Raw genomic sequence first — 19323 nt, forward strand, 5'->3', positions numbered from 1 at the left:
AGGAGAGGAATGAAGATTAGCCGAAGTAAAATAGAATATATGTGTGTGAATGAGAAAGATGAAGGGGGAAGAGTGAGGCTACAGGGAGAAGAGATAGCAAGGGTGGAGGATTTCAAATATTTCGGGTCATCGATCCAGAGCAATGGTGAGTGTGGTAAGGAAGTGAAGAAACGGGTCCAAGCAGGTTGGAACAGCTGGGGAAAGGCGTCTGGTGTGTTATGTGACAGAAGAGTCTCTGCTAGGATGAAGGGCAAAGTTTACAAAACAGTGGTGAGGCCGGCCATGATGTACGGATTAGAGACGGTGGCACTGAAGAAACAACAGGAAGCAGAACTGGAGGTGGCAGAAAGGAAGATGTTGAGGTTCTCGCTCGGAGTGAGCAGGATGGATAGGATTAGAAATGAGCTCATTAGAGGGACAGCCAAAGTCGGATGTTTTGGAGACAAGATTCGAGAGAGCAGACTTCGATGGTTTGGACATGTTCAGAGGCGAGAGAGTGAGTATATTGGTGGTAGGGTGCTGAGGAAGGAGCTGCCAAGCAAAAGGGCGAGAGGAAGACCAAAGAGAAGGTTTATGGATGTGGTGAGGGAAGACATGAGGGCAGTTGGGGTTAGAGAGGAAGATGCAGGAGATAGGCTAAGATGGCAAAAGATGACACGCTGTGGCGACCCCTAACGGGACAAGCCGAAAGGAAAAGAAGAAGAGTAGTCCCAGTCAGGGCAATGTGCTGATTTCTAATAATGAGTCTTTAGTAACCAATGAGGGGAAGGACAGCCTAAATCATAAAAAGAGGGTCTTCAGAAGAAACACACACCTCACTAAATCCTTGTGAAAAGATGATGTGTTTGCAGAAAAAGGTTGAACTCTGTCTGAGGAGCTGAGGGAGGTGCCTTGGCTGAGAACAGGCTGAGCCAGGAGAAGACACGAGAAGTCTGAGATTGTTTGACAGCCATGCTTCAGGAAGTCACGGCGAACTGTCAAGGATGGTAACAATGAAATACCCAATGACCTCAACACTGTCTTTGACCCATCACCTCCCGCCTCACCTCCATCCTGCCTGCCCGCCATCACTGCTTATCACATCAGGAGAGAAGTGGCCCTGACAGTGTCCCAATCTACTGAAGGTCTGCTACTTAGCTGGAGAAGACTCGTCTCCAGGATGTGAATACAGGAACCTCATCAAGGACGTAGTGGGACGGTGTAACACAATGCAGCCCAAGGAAATGGTGCTGAACTTCCAATGATCGCTTCCCTCTCTGAAGCCAGTGAACTTCGAGATTTGGAGGTTGTGGAGTCCTCAAAGTACCTCAGACTGGAGCTGGCCTCTGGGGGGTTTTGTGAACGCTACCAGGAAAGTAGGATCTACTTCCTGGGAAGAATGGCATCCTTCAACATCTGTGATAAACTTATGAGAGGTACCAGCATTCAGTCGTTGCTAGTGTCCTGTTGTATACTGTTGTGTGTTGGGCGGTTTGCACCAGGACTATATCGTTTCCAAAGTGATCTTCATACGTGTTGTAAATTCTCTCATCATGATGTCAGAGTCAACAAAGTGAACTTTCTTTTCTGTTGACGTTTTTGGAAGTGTGCATTAGTCATTTAAGAAAACTTTATAGTGTATTTGGCTTCAATGTACTAGAATGTGATAATGTACATTATGACTATATTTTTTTTGGAGAGGAAAAACAACTTCCTCTGATTCAGTTAAAGGTGGTGCAGTCACAAATATAAAATGTTCATTTTTTTCTTCAACTGTCAATAGTGATTTTAAAGTCATTTAAAAAAGGCGCACTGTGTGGTTGTGAGAAGAAAACTAATGCAGTCAATTTGAAATCACTTGATCGTCTGCCTAAGTCACAAGTTGACTCAGTTCTGTTTGTGTATGCAAAATATGAACACTGTCTCTCCAGTCCACGTGCAACAGTCTCTGTGACCCAACCCTAGATGTTGGAAAGAAAGTCAAATGTATTCATCCTGGGCACGATCAGCTCTCCGGAGGGAGGAGGGCCATCGAGCCTCATTATCGACATTAGAGACGCCTCAGCGTGGAGATAGGCCTCACATCGATCCCATGATTAATTACTATCTGCAGGCGGCAGGAGAGTGAGCGAGGGAGGAGTGAATGTCTTAAAATGGCGAAAGGATGGATTGTATAGGGGATGAAGCACTGGGAAGAGAGAGGAGGGAGGGTACAGCTACAATATCTATGGATATCAGCTAAAGGCAACACAGTAGTAATCTTCCAGGTGCAATATTATTTATTGATATAAATAGGCAGAAACCCTTATCTTTGCTGCAGCCTCCTAACACAAAGCCAAGGACAAATGAAATTCATACATTGTTGGGGTGGATACAACTCCCAAAGACAAGTAGAGGACAGTGAAACAGATTCTTTGGAGCTCTGTAGGAGATTTTTCTTTACACTATATAATGAACAGTGTAGATGATAACACAATAGAGAATACATAGCATGTCTTTATGTGGAAATAAGACATACCTCATGTTCATTCTGCCCTCTTTGGCTAACATTGCATCCCGCAACATCTGGGACTCGTGTGGATTTGCAGGCTGACTGACGACCATTAATGAACTGCAGACATTTTTTGGGCTACATGCCTCATTCTCCCTAGGGGAAATGGCCGGACTTTGTGGAACATGAGCAAATAAACTGTACCAAGCACTCAGTTAAGCCCTTTAAGTGACAGGTAAAGTACATTTAAATGGAAAGTATTGATAATATGGTATTGTGTAGGATTCCGTTTCTGGAGATGTGAATTGAGAAGCAACTGGTTTCTCTCAGAATTTTGAATTTAAAATGTAAGTGTAAGTGTAAATATAAGTTTTGATGCCTAGTCCACCCAGTAGTGCTCACACCATTACATTTCCTGGCACATCTGAAGCTTGCTAGAGAACTTTTGGAAGATCCAGAAGAGGGATTTAGGAGAATCCCAAATGGGCTGATGAAATTAAAATAGTACTTTTTGGTAAAAACACACGTTGTGTTTGGAGGAGAAAGAATGCTGAGTTCCAGCACACTGTGAAGCAAATACCAGCAACAGTGTGTGAAAATGTTCGAGAAAACGTTTGACCTCTGTAATTGCCAACAAAGGGGATATAACAAGGTATTGGAAAAAAATTGTTGACCAAATACTTATTTTCCACCATAGTTTGCTAATATATTCTTTAAAAAAAATCAAGCTATGAGTCCCCCTCCCCCATCTTTTCTCTCCTAGGTGTTGTATACCTATGATGAAAATTGCAAGCCTCTCTCATCTTTTTAAGTGGGAGACTTTACACAATTGGTGGCTGACAAAATACTTTTTTCTTTTTACTCCACTATCGATAATGAGTCATTAACCCACTGAAGAGGCCTAAAAAACGTCTAAAAGCCGGCCAAATTTGACTCAATTAAAAAATAAACTCACTCTGTATGTACTTGAAAGCATTTGGGATTGGTCATTGTTTTAAAGTCAGATGCCATACATTTTAATATCTCTGTTGCCTTTGTTATGTGATGTACTTATAACTCATGGCTTTTAAAAAAAAAAAAAATCTCTCAGAGGGCTACCTGGTTAAATATAGGATGAAATATAAAATCGGGCCTGCCCACAAGCTGATGGATTGTGATGTGAGACGTTCACCTCAGATGATGCTTAAAATAATTTTTCGGTTCAACTACTGCCTAAATTTTGATCACATGTGTCACTGTGTTATGGTTTATAACTGGTTAACTTTCCTATTAATGTCTGTGTTATGTAAGAAACACACAACTCCAAGCACTGACAATTTGACAATGTTGCCACGGTTGAGTGAACATTTTATCTCTAGGCTTTAGCTTGCAAGCTTTGTAGCTTGCTAGCTTTGTAGCTTGCAGGCTAGCGAATGTAATAAACATTTAACTTTCCCTTTGTCTGCCAACAGTTGGTGGCATCCTGAGCTACCGCAACAATGAAACTATATCAGGTCCAGAAAGAATTTCCGTGTCCATTGTATGGAATGATGTCCCACACTACTGTGCCTATGATTGGTCAGCACTGAGACTGGATTCGTATTTTTAATTCGCTGTGTGTTCAATCTTTTCACTAAAATACACACTTCTGGCGGGTTATAAACTATGCGTCAGACTGAATTGCATTCCGCATTCTTCCAACTTTCTGTGTGTTTCAGATGCGGTCCCTGATGTAGTATATTTTTTGTCTTTGTTAACCACTGTAACTTATGCATGGTTTGAACTTTTTGTTGTTCTTTGTCTATATATGCACTGCAATTGACTGGCGAACAGTTCGGGGTATACCCTGCTTTTCACCTAGATGTAGCTGAGATAGGCACCAGGAGGCCCATGACCCAAGTGAGGAAACATGATAGAGAAAATGGGTGGATGCATGGATGGATGGAATCTTTTGCGTAGCACTATAGGGAGCCCAAATTCCACATGTTGTGGCACAATTTGAGAATCACTGTGTTACTTTATCAAATTGCATCATACATATCGCAGAAAATGAATATTCTGAAACCATAATGAGAAGGAAAAAGTAATATGTTATTGTTTCTAGCTCACCCATCCATCCATTTTCTCAGCCGCTTGGCCTCACAAGGGTAGCTGGGGGTGCTGGAACCTATCCCAGCTGTCAACGGGCAGGAGGCGGGGTACACCCTGAACTGGTTGCCAGCCAATCCCATGGCACATCAAGACATACAGCCGCACTCGCAATCACACCAAGGGGCAATTTAGAGTGTCCAATTAATGTTGTATGTTTTTGGGATGTGGGTGGAAACCGGAGTGCCCAGTGAAAACCCACACAGACACGGAGAGAACATTCAAACCCCACACAGGTGGGTCCAGGATTGAACCAGGGAAATCAGAACAGTGAGTCCAATGCTTTTCTGCTGCTACACCGTGCTGGCCTGTTTCCAGCTCAGATGAGGAAATATAAATTGACAAGGTAAATGTGCATTTACTAAATTTCATCATCTATTTTCTATTTCATTTCTCCTTTTTGGGTTAAGATGGAATGTATCCCAGTTAACTTTGGGGAAGAGACTGAGTGCATCGTGGACTGGTCAAGCCCAGTATTATTTAAAATATGCATGGTAAATGTATCAATTAAAACAAGTCAATTTCCTGTACGTGGACGCTGGCTCGTAGACATTGTGAAGTTTCCAAGCTGTTACTAAAGACATTTAAATAGCTGACACACAGTTGCGATGGTGGAGGCAGATGGCAGACACTATCTCCTTATCAGTTTTAAAAGTAGTTAAACTAAGTTCCAGTCACAAAACCTTGAAGATTCAAATGAAGTGAATGGAAACATTCAAGCTTCCACCCACTCAACTCACTCAAAAAGTTCTTTAAGGCTGTGAGCTTCAAAAGAGTTGCATTGCATGGATAATGAATTGATAATTGGATATCACTTTTAACATTAACAAGTGCATGAGACAAAAATTTAATAATTTAGTCCAGTTTAGAACATTAAAAGCGGAGAAACACCCCACGCTAAATACAGTATTTCATATGACGGTGTTGTATTAGTGAGGCAGGTCAATAGAGGGCACTAGGGCGCCAACCCATCCCACCCCAAACCACACAATTTGAAGACTCCAAATTGTCCTTAGGTGTAATTGTCATGTGTGAATGGTTGTTGGTCTACATGTGCCCTGCATTTGGTTGGTGACCAATTCAGCGTGTACCCCGTGTGTACTCGACCAAAGACAGCTGGGATAAGATCCAACACGCCCACAACAGTAGTGAGGATAAGTTAGCACATGTCCCTCATAGTTGTGAGGACTGTGGTTAAAATCCTAGCCTTGCATGTGTGGAGTTTGTATGTTCTCCCTCTGTTTGAATGATTTTTCACTTGATACTCTGGTTCCCCCCACATCCTCAAAACATGCAATGGTAGATTGATTGAAGACTCTAAATTGCCCGTAGGTGTGTGTGCAAATGTTTATTTGTGCCCTGTAATTGGCAGGTGAAAAGCAGGGTGTATCCTGCCTCTCGCCCCAAGATAGGTGGGGTAGCATCCACCACATGCGTAATCCTAGTGAGGATGAGCGCTATGGAAAACAAATGGATGGATATTATAACAAACCCCATCCATGGAGAAAACTTCATTAGCCACCACTGATAAATGGGAAATTAGTAAGAGCTGTACTGTAGTTTGCTTTTGGGTCTGTTGCCTTTTGTGATAATTAGGACGCCTGAGGCTCAAAACGCAGTTGGAATGATGATCAGCATCAGAACTTCAATGTATATTTCAATATATATTGTTGGCTGATAAAACGATTAATGATGAAAAGAGAAATAAATGCCTACGAGCATTTCTACCTCAACATGAACACAACATAAGGCTGCGTGTGTGTGATGTGTTGATGCGAGAGGAGGTTTCGGAGTGTGTGGTTGCTTTGTGTGTGTGATTGTCAGTTTGAAGTAGAGAATACCTTATGAATTCAACTGACCTGAAAAGCTGTGTTAATCCAGGATCCACAGGTACTGAGGGGGTAAAAGAGAAATATTGGTTAAGAAAAAGGCCTTTTTTGAATCAAACATGAAAAGAGAGCTGCTGAATATTATATAAATGGGACTTTTGATCTGACTAACTTGACAATGAAATGAATATTTGACCAGGTGTACTACTAACTTTTTTAAAAAAAGTTTTTCCATTATTTTTTCACTATGTTAGAAATCATTTCCATAGTACACACAAATCATATTATTGTAATTACTTGGCATCCTCAATATATTACATATTCACAGGATTTTTTTTAACATCACTATAAATCAGCAAAATTCCATTTTAAGACTGAGAGCATACAGTAACTACCCTATGTCAACTGAAATAGAAACTTTTGTCAAACTGTATGTACAATACTACATAATTAAAAATGTTAATAAAACACAAGTATCAGGACTGCTCCCGACACATCCATCTAATATTGATACAGTGGCCCTTTATTTGTTTTTACACAAATACAGTGTTTGTTTATTATGGCTGTCATAAGGCTCAACAAGGTAGAGTTCAGTTCCTGTTTTAAATGCAAAGTTTTACATTTCTGTGCTTGTATTTAGAAAAAAATGGAAAAATACCAGTGTTTATATAGGTATACAATACTTCACTTTTTTTTTGTATTGTAATATAATGGAACCAGTGTATTGTAATGAAAAAATGGAGAATTAATTGTTGGGGGACGTTATTCCAGACATGCAGATGATCTCTCAGTTCGGTGCATCTTTCAATTGGTAAAATAAGGAGGCACAAAGCTTAATCAAACAAAAATCATGATGTGCTCAGCAATGTCGGCAACAAAGTGATGAGTTACAACAAAAGTCAGCCCTTCATTTTTAAGGATGTTTGATAATTTATCCAGTCAAAGGACAAAAAGTATAAACCAAATGAGTCCTCTCATTAACGTGACCGCTCCTCTTATCCATAGCCTTTAACCTACTGTACGAGTTACTGTAGCTATTATTGAAGAGAACCAAGGAAAGTCACAGTAATTCCAGATATTGGTATGTTCGCGTTGTGTTCAGTTTTTTAAAATTTGTAATTGTTTTACTCAGTTGTCGCAGTAAATAAAATTTGTGAGTTGGGGCATTCACACTACTTCTTTGTGTGTTTTATAATTTATTTTATTGTGCTGTATGCATTTTCATTTGGAATAGAGATGGACATCTGTTTCTGTGAGATATATAAGTTAGAAGTATAGACAGGGTATGCACTGACACGGAAAACAGAAATGTGACAGTCTGCGAGATGTGCAGTGGTGTGTACAATATATATGTGCGGGTGCAGTTGGGTGTTGGGGGAGTGAAGGTCACCCTGAATGGCTGTGTGTATTAGTGCGGATACCTTTGGAGCGTGTGCGGTGGTGCTTATCGTCTGCATCCACCTCCATCTGCAGAGAAGGCACAAACAAGCTGTTAAGTGCTGGCTCCAGACAGCATCACTAAATTATCTTTAATTTAGATACACGTTCTTTCGGGTTCCCACCACTATCGTCCACTTGTCAAACATGCCCTGTATCTGACGTTGGCAGAGAAATGGAGGGGTTATGTGAATGCCTCGCTGAGAGCATGGGGTGGGGGTGGGGGGTGGATGATTTCATTATAAAAACACAATATTGTGATCCTTAATCACCGCTGCCAAGACAGTGGCAGCGCTGGCTTGAAAGGCGCAGTGTGCATCGTGCCACGGTGGCGCTCCCCCAGGTCTGTCAGCATGGGGGTGCTGATGGTGAATTTTCAGAGAAAACAACAGGTGGTGCATCTTTGCATCGTAAAGCTAATCTTCAAAGTGGGGCTTGAAAACAGAAACAGTGTGCCCTCCAAAGAATGCCGCCCGAGGCGACCATATCAAAATACGAACCCTGTCTTAAACATAACTCATACTGTGAATTATAGAAACTCATATTTGATTGTTGTAAATTGCATATTGTCTGCGAGCTCGTCATAACCTATGCATGCTTTGGCTTTTCTTTGGATTTGGGGAATTTTAACGACACATACTGTATTCCAAAATCAGCATCACAGTTACTTGAAGGTATCAGCTCCTCTCGCACTGCCTTCCCAGAAATTTGCATATAACAAATGCAACGGAGGGCATTGATTCATCTGTGCCTTTCTGTTCCTCCAGTGTGCATTCATACAGCTGTTGCAGCTTCACGGATTCAGAAAAAAAATAGACGCGCTGACGTCACCACCAACCTCTGCAAAAGCATCAATTGCTTTCGGTACAAATGGCCGTGGGATGCGTGCGGTGAGATTAAACAGCACTGAACACGGATTTGCACTGTACGTCTCCGATTGTCACAAACCAATGGTGCATGGGCGGACCCAAATGCAGGACTCCAAGACGAGGACATGATGTTCAGTGGGGTTTATTACAAACGAAAGTTGTGCACGACAAAACAGTCCAAGAAGGCAGGTTCCAAAACACAAGAAACAATGTCCGATAACTATGAGTCAACTAAAGAGCATAACCAAAAGTGTGACTGGGCTACAATGGCACAGTGGCAGCGTAACCCTGGATGCCAGAAAGCATACTGAACGAACTGGCAATAACCAGTGACAAAACTCCAACTTAAATACATTGTCTAATCACAGTGCCTCATGTAACACAGCTGTGACCGGCGACAGGTGTCAGAGATGAAACTGCTCGAAGCGGTGGCCAAGCCACAACCCTCTTGGCCATGGTCCAGCCTTGCTCATGACACCGTTAGTGCATTGAAAGCTAGAAGACTGACTTCATCTTGGACCAATTCATTTTCTATCATACATAACTTATGACACGTACATAGTGTATATTCATACATACCGGTATATGCATACGTTTATGTGCATACAAATGCATGCATGCACATATATACAGACCCTTTAAAAAAATTATATCATGCAGCATTTTATTGATTAGTCTTGAATGTGCTGGTTTTTGAAGCTGTGACTCCTGCCTCATTCCACTCTTTCTGCATCTCTGCAAGATTTGGAATCTACTCTGTTTGCTAATCTGTTGAAGCCCACGGTCACCCCTTTTGCTGGTGTATCTACTTCTGCCACAGTTTGTCCTCCCACTCGACTTTCCATTGCTAGGCTTGGACACAACACCCCGTGAAATGCCAGCCTCCTTACAGAGCACCCCAGAGTTCTTCTGGCCAGTTGTCAAGTCTCAAGTCTCCCCCATATTGAACACAACGGAGACAATCTGAAGCAATTTAATGACACCTGTTAAAACCTGTGCAGGGGCTTTGAGTTTTCTAGATTATTAGTGTGACACAGAGTTTAAAACATTTCTGACCTCCAAAATATGGGGTGATTTTGTCACAATACTTTTGTGGATTTTATAAGCTGGAAGGCCAAATTATGTAAGTAAATAAATAAATACGTACTGTACATACATACACACATACATGAGATTGTTCAAATTGTGGGCCCTGAATTTATAATCTACAAACATTTTAATTTTGAATAGATTTATGTAAATAAAATTTTCCAGGATTTTCCATTTTTAGAAAGGTTCTGTATTTTCTACGGAGCCCCTAGGGACATGGGAAAATGCAACCTGTTTCTTATTGTATGAGAACGTTTCTCATTGTAACAAGAAAGTTTCTCATTACAATGAGAAACAAGTTTCTTTTTTTCTGTCCCTTAAATAATAAAGTAATATTTCATGCAAGTCATCATATAATGACATTAAAGCCCTAGTACAAGAATCTTAGAACTATAAGTTAGATCTATTGTATGTCACAGTATGAATGACTCTCTTTTCCCAGAGTGTGCCACTTGGACCCTGAAAACCTCTGAACTCATTTTTTTTTCTAGATCCCTAAATATTCATGCAGGCTTGGATTAGACAATGGAAGGCCATGACCCTGTTTTGATGTCTCTTTTTATGAAACATGATTTATTAATACTACATTTAGGCCACCATCCGTCGAGCCCTTCACTCTTAATGGTGTGTTTCTATACAAATGCCCATAAATGTTTCAACAAGAGGAAAATAAAATGATGAATGGTAGAGATACCTTGTAAATATTAACGGGTAAACCTGGATGGAATGACCTTAAGTCTTTGTGAGGGAGGATGAGAGCATAAATATGTCTGTGGACAAATGACAGACGATGATGAGCAACTGCCGAGCTGGCAAATTATTCCATACCGAACAACTTACATGTTATGATGTGTGACCTTGGCACCTCTTTGCAGGTGGGCTATAGCCTTGTTGAAGTTTAAATATTATAGAGCAAAACTTCAGTTGACTTCATAACAATAAAGTGGTCACATGCAAGCCTACCAGTTACTTCCGGGAAGAAAAAAAAAAGACTTTTCCAAATTCAACATGGAGGAATAGGTATGTACCAATAAACAACTCAACATTGGGCAGATTTCAATAGTAGATTCAGTACATAACTTTATACAACAAGGCTTATATTACCAAAAAAGTTTCTGGCTTGATGGAGGTCCAATCTCCAATTAGACTTTTTGTTATGCTTGGATCAGAGTACAGTACAAGACAAATTTGGTCTTTCACGGTTGCAGTGTATCAGACTACTGCCATCAAATCTTGCCGTATCTCATGCAGACAGTGCCAAAAGTACATGACATGTATTCTGCTACCACTATATCCCATCTTTTATGATCACTGGAATTTCCCTTATCAAATCAAACGGAGAGCCCGAACCAGAGAACATGTCACCAGTCAATGTGACAGGATGCAACTGTTACTATGGCGATGACAAAAAAACGTGCCACGGCAATGTATTGTGTTGGGGGGAAGGGAAAGAACAAAATGTGGAAAAATGTGTCATGGTCATAACCAATGCTCAGGAGAGGACGTTCATTCAAGAGTTGCATTGGGTACTGTATTTTCACATAATTTTAGTACGATACAGCTCACAAAGAGGCAACAATACATTATGAAGCCGAGCAAACTAGTGCTAGCACTAACGGTTGTAAGTAAAGTATTTTATCAAACCATACTCAAAACCTTTGGTTAACATTGATTTGTGCACATGAAAAAATGTTGAGAATGGCGACTAAGTATGTTAAACAATGACAACTGGAAGGACGAAATGCTGGTCGCAATATGCACTCCAATTGGTTGAGGTCATGGTGCTCTTTTGGAGCCATTGATATATCACACTACACGGAAGATATCCCAAAGAATCTATCATGCTAGAGTTTTCTTTTTGGTGTCGTAGGGCCATATCGTTCGTCATAGATTATGTCACACTACAAGAAATTTTGTCGTCCACCAATCCATCTTGCAAGCCGCTTAGTAAGGCGGGAGTGCTGGAGCCTATTCCAGCTAACTTTGGGCGAAAGGTGGACTACACCCTGAACTGGTCCCCAGTCAGTTGCAGGGCACACATCGACACCATCACTGAGTGACACTAGTGGAATGGATCCCACGCTGCCCACACCAAAGTCCTTCCCAATAAAATGTGTTGGGCCCAATCTAGGAAATGGGCTCCAATAGCTAATCTGGCCAATATAGGGGCTAAAATCCTGTCATCTGATCCAAGCATTAGGTGATTATCATCTCAGATATTTGGTTTTGTTTTGTTTCGGAGCAGTTTAGATTTTCCAGGGGTACCGTTTATCGTGCAAAGGAATAGTACATTTAAAAGATACAAACTGCAACCACAAATATTGCATACATTGGTTTATTTATCATTGTCATTTGATAACAAGTGAGTTTTGCTTTTTTTTCCCATTAGCTTTATTTTTATGTATTGATTGACTGATGGAAATGAAAAGTCATATGCAAGCATAATTTACGCAAGGTCTGCACATGCAAAAATGTGTGCAAACTGGAATGCTCAAGTAAACGTGGAAGCTATTCCACTTACCATGTGTACCCAAGACTGTGTCTGCCAAACAAGCTAAATTGGCAACCTGTTCATTTTGGGTGCTCTGGGAGGACTACATGCAAATTGATTAATTTAGTACACACAATGTGACAGCTCAAACCTATGACAAATTGCAATTAATGATTTTGCGTCTTTAGTACATAATTGCAAGGGGATGTCCAAAAGGTGGCACTTTTCTCGAGATGAAAAGGGGTAGGCAAAATGAGAGGTGAGGGTGAAAGCATCCTTTTTCTTCATGTAAACATTTTTCAAATGCTGTCAACAAAAGATATCACGACATCACCTCAACAATGTGATTTTGGAGGTTCTTACTGATTGAAGGGTTGGCTGATTTGGAACCAGTCTCCTATAACGAAGCTCTTTTCAACTCTGCATTACCTGGCATCTGGGCCACTTAAGTGCACTGTGATAATTATTTGGTCCTGGCCTGTACCAGGGCACTTTGTTGGATCGGCCATTCCAAGTTTTAAATGCAATTCTTTGAAGAATAGGGACTCAGGAAGTCTTGAATCAAACAAAGCATGGGTTCTTTGTTGTTTCTGTCTACAAAAATCATATCTGTATGTAGTCTGTAACTCAGAAATATTATTGTTACTCTTCCACTAACACTTCCAATTCCATTACTTTAAATTTCATTTTGGGCTTACAATGTTCTTTCAAAGGCGAAAACCCCAAAAACTTTTCAATATAACAGTCTCCACCCCTTGTACAGGTGTTGCCAACACCACTTGCAATCTGTTAGCGTGCGTGAATGCACAATTTAGCACCTGCTATTTGGGATCTCATTATATCAGTCTCCAGGTGTTCATTGTAGTTCGACAAAAGGTAGTTGATGTTGTGTAACCTCTATGCTTTTATATATAAAACAAAGCATCTGCTGAAAATGCTGTATTGCTAAAACACTGGGCAATTTTTAAAAAGTTCAATGAATTAATCATAATATTATTCTTGGAGAGCTGCATGGTGGCACGTAAGGCTACCACATCCATATCACAGTTTGCATGTTCTCCCTTAGTTTGAGTGGGATTTCTTTAAGAATGTCAGCTTCCTCTGATATACAAAAATCATCCATGTTGGGGTGAATCAAATGTGAAGTGTTTATGAGTGTGAAGAGTAATATTATTTGTCGTAAAGTGACCCGTCATGGAAAAGCAATTAGTTCAGGGTGTATGGATTCTGTCTCTCAGCAAACGACAGCTGGTGTAGATTCCAGAACACCAGTGATACTGAAAATATGAAGACAGAAAACGCATGCAGAGATGTATTAATACTGTCCTAAAGTTAAAAGACCTCTGTATTTTACACATACTGTGTAATGAGGACTTAGAGTAAAATGCTACCATATTATATGATCATGTTTGGTGGAAATGTATGTGTCAACCAACATGGACATTGTCTGAAGTTCTAAGAAGCTCTGGCGCTACAGTTCAAAACAAGGCTTGCGCTAGCAAGCGACACAGAAAACAGTGAGCAAATTAATTAGATTTTTTAATCTATCATTATTAAAACTAGCAGTAACAATCATGTCGGTATGAGTGTCTTTTGCCTCCCTCAAGGCTCCTTGTGTGTGTTGGAACCTGGAAGGATGCTTGCCTCTCCGGCTTGTTAGAGAACCTTTTAGATTTTCTTTTGATTTTTCTCGGGTCTCTGTGCATTCTTTAGAAAAATGAAGGTTGGTCTGTATTTTCAGGATGAGGAGGAGGCACACTCCATCTTTTCGAGGGCCAATTAGACCCAGAATAAAAGACAGAAATAAAAAAAAATTTAAAAAAAATGCACTTCAAGTTGTAGCCTTGAAAGCGCATAGTACATCAAAATCAAGGTAATATTCAATTTCATTTTTCCAACAGTTTATCTTATATTACTTATTAACTATCAACAGTTGAATACTATATCGACTTCCATTTGCTCATTTAATTAAGAACAAAGGTTAGATTTAAAACCTCTACTAACAAAACATGCACTATTCATAATTGTGAATAAAATTGATATTTTTTTTAAAGGGGGAAAAAGCAAAATGTAAAGAAAATTAACGTTTCATCAACAAAATGTATAAAATTACCATGAATGAAACATGGTCAGAAAAACAGACTCCAAGATGGGACCGTGTATGTTTAGAATTTTGTTAAGGAAGAGGGATGAAAAGACATCTGTCAAAACATCCCACACAGTAATCAGTTTGGCTTTGTTTCACCTTCAAGTTTAGAAAGAATATGTCACATACAGAGCAACCAATCCAACTCTCAGCCAAAGACACGTTCACGCATGCACAAAAACACACAATGATTCACGCTCACACATTGGTATTCCATCCAGTGCAGCGCTAAAGAACCACCAGACCTCCAGACGACGTTATCAAATTGCTAAGTGCATGTGAATTAGCGTGTAAGGCTGTGGAGATGTACACGTCTGACTGGGCATTGAGTGAGAACGACACTGAGTGCGTGAACGACCAAGAAAGATGGAGACAGAAATCTGGTGTGGATTTTGGAACTAGTGCGGAAAAATGGCCGGACGGGTGACACTGATGTGGTTTGAGCAAGAAGAGCTCTCGTCAGAACACTCTCACAACAGCTTATTCGCTGATAATGACAGAAAATATGTTTGTGGCATTTCATCTTGCAATCAGAGCTTGAAAATACTGGATGTGGATCCTCTTATGTTACATTTTAAGTTGCCTCTTAAGTTACACAAAAAGACTGCCGTGTATGATGGTGTGCTTATCCTGTGAAACTAATTTAATGTTGTAAAGTGGTATACAGAGTATCCATTTCATGAATACTCCGGATAATACGAGTAAATAGACATAAGTTACCATCCATTCTTCCATTTTCTGAGACGCCTGTCCTCACAAGGGTCACGGGACTGCTGGAGTCTATCCCAGCTATCATTGGCAGTTGGTGGGGTACACCCTGAAATGGTTGCCAGCTAATCGCTAGGCATATAGAGACAGACAGCAGATGCACTCACAATCACAGTGCATAAATGTCTTTGGGATGCGGGAGGAAATCAGAGTGCCTGGAGAAAACCCAAGTAGACACGTGGGGAATATGCAGACTCCACTTACGCGGGACTGGGATTTCAACCCTGGTACTCAGAACTGTGAGGTCAATACTAACCAGTTCCTCCCTCGTGCCCCAGTAAATTACCAATAATAGTAAAAGAAGAAAAACACCGGGAAAAAGGAACTCAAGAAACCTCACTTGAAAAGCACAAAGCAGGATTTGTTTTTCAATCATCAAGAATAGCGTGAGTTTTTTTATGGTGATAATTAAATGAGAAATAAATTAATCAATCTTCATATTTATTACTAAAATGTTTTGTAAATTTAAACAAGATGTTGGTAGATCCCAAACTTTGAATAGGAATTCCCCTGAAAAAAATTCACCTTTATCCTAAAAAAAAAAATCTATTAAACATCACTGTTTAGTTTATAGTGTTTCATCATAGAAGTCTTCTTTTCCTATGGATAGATGATTTTTTTTTCTGGCAAGAAGGTTGTTCTGATCAGATGTGAAACATTGAGATGTGTGTACCCTTTTTTAATTAATGAATTTGGTTTAGCTATCCAAAAGGATTGCACTCTACCTGCAATGGTTTGGTGTCGAGACAGTTCTTCCAGACCTCTGCTTCCACTGTAACCCACTGGCATTCACTTGGAGAGGAAATGCTCACCACATGTCCTCCAGACTCATTTTCTACATTGAAGAAAGAAGAGGGAAAACATACGTCATTAAAATCATTTTCACAACAATCACATTCACATGAGGCATCTGATATTTCCTCCTCTCCTTTGACTCCAGCTCATGAATAATCATATAGCATCATCTATGCGGCGCACGGCGGAGCCAATGCAGATTTCTGCCACAGAGAGGACCGCTTGTCATGTGCGATAGGCTTCGGCAACATGGGGTAATTAGCTAGATCTATCATCCTCCGCAGGAAGTGGGGGACAAATATAGCTAATGATCCGTGCCTGCCTCCATGATTCCTCAGCTCGGCTCGCCATCCTTTGCAAAGTTACAGAAAGAGAGCAAGTGAAGAGGGAGGGTGAGGAAGAGAAGTCCTTCTCTGCTCCCCCCCCAAAAAAGGTCAAATGATACCAGGAAATCAACACAGAAAGTGTGTACAAGGTGTTTAGCGCACTCTCCACTTGCGTGTCTCGTTGCCGCCAATGCCACTAATTGAAAAAAATGTATTGAAGGAAAGCAGATGGCGCAGACAAACAAATTACAGCCACATAGCAAAACTGCAGACTGGCCAATAAATGCAGACACACACACAAACGCGATCACTCACATGCCCTTACAAGGCAGATCCAAAGAAAACAATCATTGGACCTTTAGAGTAAACATGCTGTAAGTGTGAATGTGACAGAGTGCCTGTTGAATTATTATTCATAGTATTATGTAACAAGAGTGTTGGCAGTTACATAGTTAAAGGGACTTTGGACCAGCAAGGGCGTCGCAATTCTGGTTTTTATTACACAAAAGCGCACGTCAACACAATTTTAAAAGCCTAGATCTAGGCCCACTCGTCCAACGCACATGACTTTGAATTTCACAAATGTGTGATATAAACACACACCCAGCATGCTATAAGCACATCTATATATGTGTACATATAGATACAGTAAAAAAACACACGCACAATGAGGTGATGCTAACCACTGTTGATTTAAATATGTCCCCAGATCACAATTATCTGTCAACCATCCCCCAAATACCTCCCCATTAGATGTGTGCTGGTATGATTAAAATATATATTGTAATGATAATAAAAATAATGGAAGGAATACGTAGGCTAAACCTGTGTGCATTGATGAAATGGGATTTTTCTTTTCCATTTTTCCCAATATCCACGTATAACTCGGGCTATTCACTTTTGACTATTTTTTGTGGAAAAAAAAAATTCACATTATTCACAAAAAATTACAATAGTCCCAGCAGTCTTGAGTTTAGACTGACTTTCTGTTACCAAACTGTCGCTCTGCTGGGCAGATGTCGAAGGATACTGCATCGCGCCACCAAAATCCGCCGAAAGGCCCAGTTTGGCACATGCCATTCTGCCAAACATGCAGCAAGCTATTTGTATGCATGGAAATCAGGATAAGCAAGCAAGTCGTGAAAACTGTGTACGACTCCGGTTTATTACATGTTTCTACAATCCCCACCGCCCATTTCTCATGCTTACTCTCACATAACACAGGCATCCTTGTCTCTTGGTCATTATAATCTGGGTGTTAAGTGTTGTCTCTGTCCTCTGATGAAGGTCTTCATATGGGGGCTGATGACGAATCACAGCTCTCTGACTCTTAATCAGGACACATCCCACATTTCCCTGGTGTTTTTGTGAGCATGAGTAGCAAAAAAAAAAAACAAAAAAACAAACCTGTGAGCGCTTTCAACTAAGGAAGAGCAATTGCAAGAAAGACAATGGAAATGGATACAAAGCAACCTGCTGTAGCCTGCGTGCAATATGCGGAAGATAGTCTGGTCATGAGGTGGGGCGCCGGTGTGCTCGTTTCAGTAACAAGGACAGCGACAGACGTAGGGCAGAGAGGGAATAATAGACCTCCAACAGCAATGGGGCACACCCACAGAGAAGGCACATGCACATACTTTTGTTGTGTGTGTCGATCACGCACAAAGGTACGGACAACTGTAGACACATGCGCACAAGTCTATTCACATCCTCTCCTTTTGTTGCAAAGAAAGGCAGGACATGTGAATGTGTGTGCGTCTCACTGAGCGTTTCTGGAAGAATGAGGAGCACCATGTCTGCCCTTCACTGGCCTCCTCTATCTATCAAAGCCAGGAAACACACCACAAATAGCAGGAAAAGACTGGCTGCTCCGTCATCCACAAACACCACAATGAAAAGCCTTTTGTACAGGTAGGTTCGCCGCACTAATGTGCAGGGAGATGTGATGTCTGCTGTCACATTTCTGGTGACACACATTGTACATGACAGGAGTTTAAAACACTCCCCCATCAAGCAAACTCACAGAAATCATACCCATTTAGATAAAACGTACATACGGCACTTGAGGACAATGGGGCATGCAGGGATGCTTTATTCATGTGACGTGTATTTGCGTGAGCATGCGCGCGCGCGCACACACACACACACACACACACACACACACACACACACACACACACACACACGAAACCTCGTCTCCCGGGCTCTGATAGAGACTGTAGCTACCTGACCTACATTCTAGCAGATATGTATACTGGCAGAGAGGAGATGAAATCTCTCTCTCACTCTCTCTCTCTCTCTCTCTCTGTTCTATATGCCGTGTTCTTCTTTATGCCACGCATACACACACAGAAATGATTTCTGCGCCTGAATGTCATCATGTTCCACATGAAACTGGCAATTTTCAGAGCACTTCCATGTGTTTGATGGATTTCCGGCCAAGTTGAGGGTCAGACTGGTGTACTGAATCTCTGTGTTGTATATCAAAGATCTTCTGAGGTGTGTGCATGTCATTTTCATAACACAAAGCACTCTGACACAAAGACCAAAGACTAAAATGTATTAAAGCTAGACCTGTCACGATAATTTTTCTCAAGACCATTCTCACCAAAACTATTACTATAAACAATAGTTTTTAATACATCTGAAACCATGAAAAATTAGGCCCACGCTTTTGTTTTCTTTTTCCTTGTACTCCACTACTGGATGCATAACGTGTACCACTGAGGTTATACTTAAACGGTTAACATTCCCGTGTTTGTGTTAGTAATTAATCACAGGCAAATCAATCAATTTGCAGCTGGGGTAGTGAACACAAGTTTCCTTAAGTGTCTCTGTTGTGTGAAGCTCTGCGTTGCACATAGAGCAAGTCTAAAAAATATATTGAATGGTGCCACAGGTGGAATTAAACTGGAGAAAAAATTAAGAATAATCAATGCAAACAAGATGTTTCACACCTCAATTCTGAGCTTTGGT

At 40.8% G+C, this 19323-nt stretch overlaps 1 protein-coding gene across 1 annotated transcript in view; it reads right to left on the reverse strand.

The window, feature by feature from the left end:
* Positions 1–19323, reverse strand: part of myt1lb (myelin transcription factor 1-like, b) — a 133543-nt gene that overhangs the window by 77851 nt on the left and 36369 nt on the right. The window contains exons 2-4 of the mRNA XM_061843043.1: positions 15952–16061; positions 7848–7893; positions 6457–6490 (exon numbers count right to left, since the gene is read on the reverse strand). Of these exons, the coding sequence (XP_061699027.1) occupies positions 6457–6490; positions 7848–7893 (80 nt within the window). The 5' untranslated portion in view covers positions 15952–16061. The remainder of the gene's footprint in view (positions 1–6456; positions 6491–7847; positions 7894–15951; positions 16062–19323) is intronic.

Source organism: Syngnathoides biaculeatus, chromosome 15, assembly GCF_019802595.1.
Source record: "Syngnathoides biaculeatus isolate LvHL_M chromosome 15, ASM1980259v1, whole genome shotgun sequence".
Taxonomy (NCBI): domain Eukaryota; kingdom Metazoa; phylum Chordata; class Actinopteri; order Syngnathiformes; family Syngnathidae; genus Syngnathoides; species Syngnathoides biaculeatus.